The sequence below is a fragment of the Castanea sativa genome, chromosome 8 (genome assembly GCF_040712315.1).
Source record: "Castanea sativa cultivar Marrone di Chiusa Pesio chromosome 8, ASM4071231v1".
NCBI lineage: Eukaryota > Viridiplantae > Streptophyta > Magnoliopsida > Fagales > Fagaceae > Castanea > Castanea sativa.
The window spans coordinates 29,814,355-29,823,690 of record NC_134020.1 but is presented as its reverse complement, the minus strand read 5'-3'; the positions used below and the strand labels follow the sequence as shown (position 1 = coordinate 29,823,690).

At 34.7% G+C, this 9,336-nt stretch overlaps 3 protein-coding genes across 3 annotated transcripts; all 3 read right to left on the bottom strand.

The window, feature by feature from the left end:
* Positions 1-626: 626 nt before the first annotated feature.
* On the bottom strand, positions 627-2,509 carry LOC142605566 (UDP-glycosyltransferase 76E2-like). The gene is made up of 2 exons (XM_075776970.1): positions 2,029-2,509; positions 627-1,869 (listed from the first exon to the last, which is right to left on the bottom strand). Exons 1-2 carry the CDS (start codon positions 2,507-2,509, stop codon positions 995-997), a joined length of 1,356 nt encoding a protein of 451 aa, XP_075633085.1. The 3' UTR covers positions 627-994.
* An 844-nt stretch (positions 2,510-3,353) lies between these two features.
* On the bottom strand, positions 3,354-4,656 carry LOC142608251 (18.5 kDa class I heat shock protein-like). The gene has a single exon (XM_075779988.1). It carries the CDS (start codon positions 4,122-4,124, stop codon positions 3,687-3,689), a length of 438 nt encoding a protein of 145 aa, XP_075636103.1. The 5' UTR covers positions 4,125-4,656; the 3' UTR covers positions 3,354-3,686.
* Positions 4,657-5,328: 672 nt separating this feature from the next.
* LOC142605493 (UDP-glycosyltransferase 76E2-like) lies at positions 5,329-8,928 on the bottom strand. Its single transcript, XM_075776890.1, has 2 exons — positions 8,267-8,928; positions 5,329-6,361 (listed from the first exon to the last, which is right to left on the bottom strand). Exons 1-2 carry the CDS (start codon positions 8,745-8,747, stop codon positions 5,487-5,489), a joined length of 1,356 nt encoding a protein of 451 aa, XP_075633005.1. The 5' UTR covers positions 8,748-8,928; the 3' UTR covers positions 5,329-5,486.
* Between the last annotated feature and the right edge of the window lie 408 nt (positions 8,929-9,336).

The window sequence follows — 9,336 nt, the reverse complement described above, 5'->3', positions numbered from 1 at the left end:
GTCTAAAGTAATTGTGTGTGTGTGTGTGTTTGATAGTTGAGTCGGTTATTGTAAATTTGTAATATTAAGGTGAACTTAGTGTTTCCTGGAATGGTCGTTGGTGTAAGGGAAATAATTAAATAAATAATGTTCTCAAATATTGTTGCTCTGTGCAGAAAAAGTAGTTGTAAATTTCCAGCTAACCAAGACTGGTCTAAGTGATAATTTAATACTCTTTTAGAAGAATGGTATTGGAGCTTTAGAGGCAATCTTAATTAAGAAGCAACTCCATTTAATTTTACTAACAAATTCTTACATTGCCACCTTAGAGTTTACAGTATATGAGGTTTATTTATTTATTTATTTATTTATATATTTTTATAACTTATATGTTTATTTAAAAAGGAGAACAAAACCAGCAGTAATCCTTAAAAATGGTTTATAAAACCTCTGGAAGACTGAGATTATTAAAACAGAAAGATTCAGATGTCCTTAGAGAAGGCTTGGCAGCCGCATGAGCTACATTGTTGCAATCTCTATTGATCCAACGAAAATTGCAGCTAGAGAAAAAGACTTGGAAATTTAAAATATTACTGATGACATTGAAGATATCCCAATCTAGATCCGATTGAGGTGAGGATATAGCATCGAAGCATTTTTAGCTTTATGACCTTAATAAGTTCATGGATGCGAAAATCTCATAATTGATTCTGACATGAATTTTGTCAGCAGCGAAAGGAACTCTATATAGAGCTGTATTGGTTGTTCGCAATGTCTTATCTTGAAAAACAATGGGAATAACCTATACTTCTCATAAACTTGTTTTAGTTTGCTTATGTTAGAGCTGTATTGGTTGTTTACCATGCATATATCAAACTCTTTATATGGTATCACTTTGTCAAATCTATATATTTTCTTGATAACAAGTATCTCATTTATCATCCAACAACCAATGCTATTACTTCTCTAAAATACTAGGAAATTAGATACTAATTGTGACATACAGACTAGGAAATTAAAGTGACAGGATATAATCTACCAACACATTTAAAGAATTGTAAGAAGAACCACCATCCTTCATAGAATCATCAATCTTTTCCTTGAGCTCCATTGCCCGCTGTCTCATCTCCACTCCTTCTCTATCCACCATAAGCTTTCTTATAGCTCTTTCTATCTCTCCTCTTCCCAAGTTGTTTTCCCATTCCATACCTATTTTCCATACTTGGCTCAAGTACCTTGCATGCACCCTCTGATCCCCAAAAAATGGCTGGCATATCATTGGGACACCTTCACAGATACTTTCGAGTGTTGAATTCCAACCACAATGGCTCCAAAACCCTCCAATGGCACTGTGTGCCAACACTTCCTTTTGAGGTGCCCATTTCACAATGCAACCCCTATCTTCAACAGCTTCTTTGAAACTATCAGGCAGTGACTCTTTCCATTCCGAACCATCAGTTTGATCTGGTCGAACCACCCACAGGAAAGGTTGCTTGCTGTTGGCTAGACCCCATGCCATTTCTGCTAGCTCTTTCTTCTTCATGGATGCTATACTCCCTAAGCTTACATAGATGACGGAGTTACGCATTTGCTCATCAAGCCATGCAATGCAGCTATTGTCCTCTTCCATTAAGCTGCTGGATGCGGCTGGAGCTGTCTTGTGAAAAGGGCCTATCGTGAAGAGTGGAACTTGGCATCGTTGCTGGAGCTGTACCAGTGATGTTTTTTCAAGGCAGTTCATGGTGTTCAAAATGATGGCTGAAGACATTCTTGTCTCGTGTGCTTTAGCTATTAGCTGCAATAAATCTTTTATATTGTTGAAATTGGAAATAGGTAGATCCTTGAATCTGAGAGGTTGAAGCTCTGGTACTAGTTCCGGGGACATTGAATCTGCATCTGAAGATTAATCTTAGTTATCTTGGATTATTAATTTATCAATAATCTGAGACCTTCTTGTTAAAATTCATATGGATGAAATCATTAGTCGGTACAATTATGACAACAATGCTTTAGTTGTAAATTTGTTTTGCTGAGTTAACCGTTAAGTACCTTGTGTAGAAATGTGGCTGTCCTTTAGGAGCTGAAGAATTGTGTGGAAACTTAAAGTATTGGTAGCACTGCTTGTGCTCAGGATGATGCTTGGAAGCTTGAGATGGTTTGCAACTGCTTCTGCAAAATACATGTATTCATCATATATGATGCAGGTAATCTCATCTTGATACTCCTTTGCTTCCATCATCTGAGCCATTAACTCCTGAAGTGGAGCTTTGCAGTTGCTATTGAAACCAGATATGACATCTATAAAATTCACAGAGGAGACATTACAATTGGAGAAGCCATCGACAATAGGTAGGAAATTGAAATTAGGGTGGTTTAATGTGTTGGGAAAGTTGAATTGGGTGTGAGTGATTGTGATGGAGAATCCCTTGGAATGAAGAATTGAGCCCAATTGAAGCATCGGATTTATGTGGCCTTGGAATGGACATGGAACCAGCACTATTCTTTGGTGTCTCTGCCTTTGCTCTTCCATCTCTGTGTTTTTCTCTCTGAGGAAGAATTAGGTTGCTAGCATTGGGAAATGTTGACTTCAATCTTAGTCCTTTGGGAAATGTTAGTACTTTATATTTCATTGTCAACTTAAGTCATTTTATATACATATGTAGACTATTTAATTGGGGTTTTAGTTTCCTTGAGATGCAATAGAGGCTTGTGTTACAAGGAATTGAAACTGTTTAGGCATTTTTAATTCTCTATAAACAGTTGATGATCGGCGGCAACTTGAAGTTTATAAATAAGTTTTGTCAAAGGGAAGCTATAGTATTGTCAACAGTTTGATTGGATAGGAACGGGCAGTATAAAATTATAGTCCTCCATTTTGCTCTGTTTCAATCACTAGTAATACTTTAAAATGTTATCATGTTGACAATGGAATAATATGTGCCTTCGCACCTTCTTCCTTGCCGGGTGTTCAGGGCAAGTGGAAAAAATCAAAGCTAATTTTGATTCGTTTAGCTTCAGCTTTAGTGTTGGTAGTATTATGTAAGATTCATTAATTTGGCCATTCTTATTAATTGTTATACTACCCTAGTGCCAAGTATGTTTTATTTGTCTAATTTCAGCTATGATGTCCTAACAAAAAGAGAAGTGATGAAGTATTCTTGTTTGCTTATATGCATGATTCTTATTATTTATTTATTTATTACCCAATCTACTTGTTTTTGATAATATATATATGAATAGGCTATAACACCATTCATTCGACTGAAACTGCTTTTAAAATTAGTAGTAGTTAGACTTGTTGCTAATTATTGACAACATATCAATTTACAGAAAGTCAAAATATAGGATGACAATTGATTGGAACATAAGGGATTTTTATTAGGATTGAGGCTTACATTTGAGAAATTTCTTTATCTTAAATGAGCCCCACTAAAATAAGCAGCATGCAGCTGTGAGAACCAATTGTTCTGCAGAAAGTCTGTACTCTATTCGAAATTTAGAACATCACATTGAAGCCAACATGACTCTGTTTACACAAAACCAAATTACAGAAGTTCACAGTTTCATGATTTTTACTTTAAAAAAGAAAAAGACAAAAAATGTTATTTTTTCTATTATTTATTACAAACAGAGAAGCTTCTTACAATTGACTTTAAACAAATGGACGTAGATGCTTGTCTGATCTACTTACACACGGATTAGTAACTTTAACCAGAAATTTCAATAGCTTTGACATCAGGCTTCTTCACCTCAACCTTAGGAACAGTCACAGTGAGAACACCATTCTCCATACAAGCCTTTACCTGATCCATCTTAGCATTCTCAGGCAGCCTGAACTTCCTCAAGAACTTGCCGCTACTGCGCTCCACTCTATGCCACTTGTCGTTCTTCTCTTCCTTCTCCACATTCCTCTCTACGCTTATCTGTAGCACTCTGTCATCTTCAATCTCAACCTTCAATTCTTCCTTCTTAAGCCCCGGAAGATCAGCCTTGAAAACGTGGGCTTCTGGGGTCTCTTTCCAGTCAATTTTGGTGTTGACAAAAGCAGAATTTTCCCGAGAAAATTCAGGGAAAGAAGCTGAAAGTGAAGAAGCAAATGGAAAACTGTTTCGTTGGCCACCAAAAAATCTTGGGATGATCGACATTCTCGTTCGAGAGTATTGATGTTACGTAGGTGATTGGGTATTGTCTAGTTTATAAGAGAGCTGCTTGGAATCGCTGTTGGTTATTTAAAAGTAATCTGAGCACCATTCTATTTCTAGTACTTTCGGGAGAAGAGGTTTCGCAACATTGATTTTACGAACTTCTCCCATATTCGCGAACTATCGTGGGTTATTCCGAAGACTGATCATGGACTTGGACGTCTAGATTAGATAAGAGCCCAGCCAACATTTCATTGCTAGGCTTGTAATAAATGAATTAAGGCGTTTATGACAATTTGGATTTAGTTAGAGGAAAAAAAAAACTTGTTTATTTAGTAAGGAGTCAAGTTGAAGTCTAAATTTAAGCTCTACTATTAAGTATTAAATGAGTCAAGCTCTATGATTAAATGAGTCAAGTTCAAATATAATAATGTGTTACTGAACAAGCTTGCAATTATGATAATTGATTTATGTATTATGTAATATTATATATTTATATGTATACAAGCATAAAAACATACTTATCTTGGTATTGGATTGTGTATGTTTGTAAAAAAATTGATAATATATCAATTTATTATTTGTAATATGTTAGTAGACAATACATTTTGCAATAAAAATTATATATAATTTTTAAAACTACAAATTAAGTTGATGAATCAAATAGTTATATGTTCATAAACTAAATATTTATGTTTAATTAATTAAAATAATACAATTTTAGCTATAATTTAATTATTACTTATTGGAAGAGATTTGTAAATGGATAAAAAGATTTGGTTATGTTTATTTTATATGGGAAAAGATTAGATTAATTAGGTAGCTTGTTAATAAGCTCAAGCTTATTTGATAAGAAAATATACAAAGTTTGGATATGTAATCTAGTTTGTTAACAGGCTTGAACTTAACTTCTGTTAAAAAAAATAATTGAATGAACAATCTTGAATTTTTAATACTTAGCTCAACTTGTTTATAGTCCTATGCATTTATGTTGTGTGAATATTAAAAGGAGAAGTAACTTTTGTCATCACAAACTATTAAAATTTCCAAGTAACTTTATATGCTTGGCCCATTTTTGCTTCATGTTTTCTTATGAAAAACAATTAAAATGAGGAAATTTTGTCACCGCAATAATGAATAATAAATTATAGATGTGAAACAAAAAATAGGGTATTTTTTTAGAGAGGAGAGGGGTACGCTTCAAATGTGGACAAACATAAATAAAAGATTGTTTTTATTTTTATTATTATTATTATTTTTCTTGTGGACATCCATACATATGAAGCATGATCCCTCAGACTTTTTAAAAAAATAAAAATATATAATAAAAAACCCCCTTAGATTTGATAAAAGGCTTCTATGCCATTAAAATGACATGATAATCTCTATTAGCTCATCCAAGGAATTTTTAGAAGAACCCCCTTCCCCAATACTAAGTTCAACTTTCTCCCTCAAAATCTTGGCCCTTTCCCTCATCTCCTTGCCTTCTTTCTCCACCATTAGTCTTCTTATAGCTCTCTCTATCTCACCTCTCTGCAACTCATTCTCCAATTCCAAGCCTACTATCCAAACCTGGCTTATATATCTTGCGTTTACCCTCTGATCACTAAAACATGGCCTGCATATCATTGGAATTCCTCCACAAATACTTTCCAATGTCGAGTTCCAACCACAATGGCTAAAAAACCCGCCCACTGCGTCATGTGCCAAAACTTCCTTTTGGGGTGCCCATTTCACAATGTAACCTCTCTCACCAACCGTTTCTTTAAAACCTTTGGGTAATACCTCAGTCAATTCAGAACCACGAATTGAGCCCGGTCGAACCACCCACAAGAAAGGTTGTTGGCTGTTTGCTAGTCCCCAAGCAATCTCAGCTAGCTCTTTCATGTCCATGAATGCTACGCTTCCGAAACTTACATAAATGACTGAGTTATAACTTTGCTTATCAAGCCATGCCAAGCAACTACTATCCTCCTCCAATAAGCTACTAGAGGAGGCCGAGGCAATCTCATGCAAAGGGCCTATAGGGAAGATTGGAACTTGACATTGTTGTTGGATTTTTGCTAGTGTTGATTTTTCAAGGCTGTCAATCGTATTCCAGACGATGGCCGAAGATGTTCTAATGTTGGTAAATGTACTCAATTGTTGCAAAAGGTCCTCTAATGTTATAAAAACGGAGAAGGGTAGATCCTTGAACCTGAGTGGGTAAAGCTCTGGAATTAGATCCTGTGACATTGATTCTGAAATCCATAGATGCAGAGAATTAGAGATTACTTAGATCCAAAATTCCAAATAAAGTCTATGGTATTGCCACAACTCTAACAAGTGCGACTATAAGTGATAAAATAAAAAGATGATGAGTAAATATCAAATTAAGTAATACTTCACCAATTATAGTTGCATATGACATCAAGTTGTATCAAAAGTTGTGGCAAATAGTGTGGTACTAGAAAAATTGATTATATTGAATCAATCATTTACTATTAAGAAAATAAATGGATGTAACATAAGTAAAAAGTTTTTTTATTTTTATTTTCCGTGTATATGTTTCCTTATTTTTCGTTCACACTTGTGATAAGAAGATATATACTCCTTTCTCAAGATTATATATGTACGTAATACATGACACATACTCTAAAATAAACCCCTATTTTTTGTTGTCTAACCAAAAGGCTTTTAATTAAGATACCTAAATAATCTCTCAAATGAGTGTACTACGTAAGAGTTATCATCGATACTGGCAATAGGCCGGTGATTCTATCATCGATTCTAGCAATAGGCCGGTGACTATGTACTGTGTTTGTGTTTTTTGCATTTTGTATCGTCAAATGGGTGTGTACTTTGCATGTTACTATTTAGTAACTAAAAGTGAAATAAGAAAACAAGAGTGATGTGTGTAGTAAAGTGTGTAATAAGTATAAATAAAACTCCTCTTTTAGAGGGCGTTTGGATAGCACAGTTGCGTCCACGTCTGGCCGTTTTTTTTTTTTTTTTCCACGCGCATGTGTCACTGTTCATTGGCCATGAACAGTAATTTTAGGCCAATGAACAGTACTTTTTGGGATGAACAGTAATTTTTACCCATTAAAAAATTATTTTTGTACAGTGTTTTCAGTTTTCAGTAATAAGTTCTATCCAAACGGACTCTTAGGCTGAGTTTGGGTACAGTGGCCAGCGTCCACGATTCTGCGTTTTTTTTTTTTTTTTTTTTTTTTTTCTGCTGATGCACGGGTCAGGGGGGACAGCGGCTACTGTTCATGCTACTGTGCATGAACAGTAACCGCATTTGCTGACTTTTCAGTACATCTGTGGGTCCCGTGTACTGTTCACGGGACCCACAAACTTCACTTTACATAATTTTTTTTATTAAAAATGGGTCCCACGGTACTATTCATATATTTAAAAATTATTTTGGTACAGTGTTTTCAGTTTTCAGTTTTCAACAATAAGCTCTATCCAAACGGACCCTTAGTGTGAACTCTGTTTTGTATTCTATATAAAATGTGATGGCTCTTATTACAGAATATTTGATAATATATATATATATATATATATATATATATATATATATATATTTTGTGAGTTAAATTTATTATTTAGACAAAACTTTCTATGAAGAGAAATCTCAACATGCTACTATTATCTCTAATTATTAAGGAATCTCTTGAGAGTAACCTTAAAATCTTTCATTAATCATTTGTTTAGCCTTTTAACCACCTCTTCTCAAAAAAAAAAAAAAAGGGCATGCATTAATCAGTAGTCATTAACAAATTACTACTTATCCACCTTTTTTTCCTCTTGGAATTACTAATTATAAGCAATCTTTCCACATCCGTCCTATATATATTTCTCACACCATAACTCTTATTCCACGAAAATCATCTGAAAAGGTCTAATATTTGTTTCCCTCATGATTATGTGTATAGAGACAAATGAATAAAAAGTGTTTGTTCCATACTTGGAATTTCACTCTACACTAATTGTAGTGAAACATGTGGTAAATTTTTTTTTCTTATTTTATATTTGGTTACTTTATAAGGAAACATTTAAGAGGATTTGATTGGTGGAATGATTTCTTTTTTCTCTATAAACCATGTATGTTAGTTTCCATATTAAGGGAAAATATATCATACATATATAGATACCTGGGAAGGGAATATAGCCTTCTGCCTTGAGTTGGATAATGCCTGTACGCGCAAGAAAAGTAGCAGCGCTAGCAGTGCGTAAGACAATGCTAGGAAGCTTCAACTCCATAGCCACCGCTTCAGAGAAGCACATGACCTCGTCGTAGATGACGCAGGCGATTCGATCTTCAAGCCCCTGTTGCTCCATCACTTGAGCCAAGCATTCACGGAAACGAGCTTTATAATTCACATTAAGTTCCCAAACAAAAGCTACTAAATCACCAGTTGAGCTGTTGTGGTCAGGTAAGGTATCAGGTAAGGGAAGAAAGCTGAAATCAGGGTGAGCTGAAGGGTTTGGCGAGTTGAATTGGGTGTGAGCGACTGTGATTGAAAAGCCCTTGGAATGGAGGATAGTTCCCAATTGAAGCATTGGGTTTATGTGACCTTGGAATGGGCATGGAACTAGCACCAACCGGAGAGGTCTCATTCGTTGCCTTTCCATCTCTCTCTCTCTCTCTCTCTCTCTCTCTCACTCACACACACACACACACACACACACACAAAGGTTGCCGCTTGGTTTGTTTGCTTTCTCTGCCTTCTTGAAATTTAGGAAAAACTATAAACATGTGTCAAGTAAGCATATTGAATAAGATATTGATACCATGAAGTAAACTATCCGGTCTGAATATAAGTCATACTCTCTCTATATATATATTGTTCAGTCGGTTGCTTGTCTTGGTCAAATTCAAGTGTGAATAGAATTGTGTTCCATTATTATTTGTCTATATATATATATATATAATTCGATACCGACAATGGAGAGGGAGAATTTGAATATTGAGCCTTTTTATTGTAAACATAAGGAGATGCTAGTAAAACTATGACTCTGTAGAATTATATATGTTCCTTTACCGACTAAGTCTTTGTTTGTGGCAAACATGATACCCTACCCAACTATGCTAATAATATATAGAGAGATATATGAGTTCTTTCATTTGTGTATTTTGCAAGAATAGTAAAATAAAAGATATTTTTTTCCTTGTTTTATTCTTGGAGAGAAAGAGTGAGATCTTTAAGTTAAGTCTATTTGA

What these genes read in the sequence shown, in the direction of transcription:
- LOC142605493 (XM_075776890.1), bottom strand. Translation starts at nt 8,747, where the DNA reads ATGGAAAGGCAACGAATGAGACCTCTCCGGTTGGTGCTAGTTCCATGC. An exon ending in AGGCTATATTCCCTTCCCAG is followed by an intron (nt 6,362 to 8,266) that starts GTATCTATATAT and finishes TATGGATTTCAG; the next exon opens with AATCAATGTCACAGGATCTA.
- LOC142605566 (XM_075776970.1), bottom strand. Translation starts at nt 2,509, where the DNA reads ATGGAAGAGCAAAGGCAGAGACACCAAAGAATAGTGCTGGTTCCATGT. An exon ending in CAGCCACATTTCTACACAAG is followed by an intron (nt 1,870 to 2,028) that starts GTACTTAACGGT and finishes CTTCAGATGCAG; the next exon opens with ATTCAATGTCCCCGGAACTA.
- LOC142608251 (XM_075779988.1), bottom strand. Translation starts at nt 4,124, where the DNA reads ATGTCGATCATCCCAAGATTTTTTGGTGGCCAACGAAACAGTTTTCCA.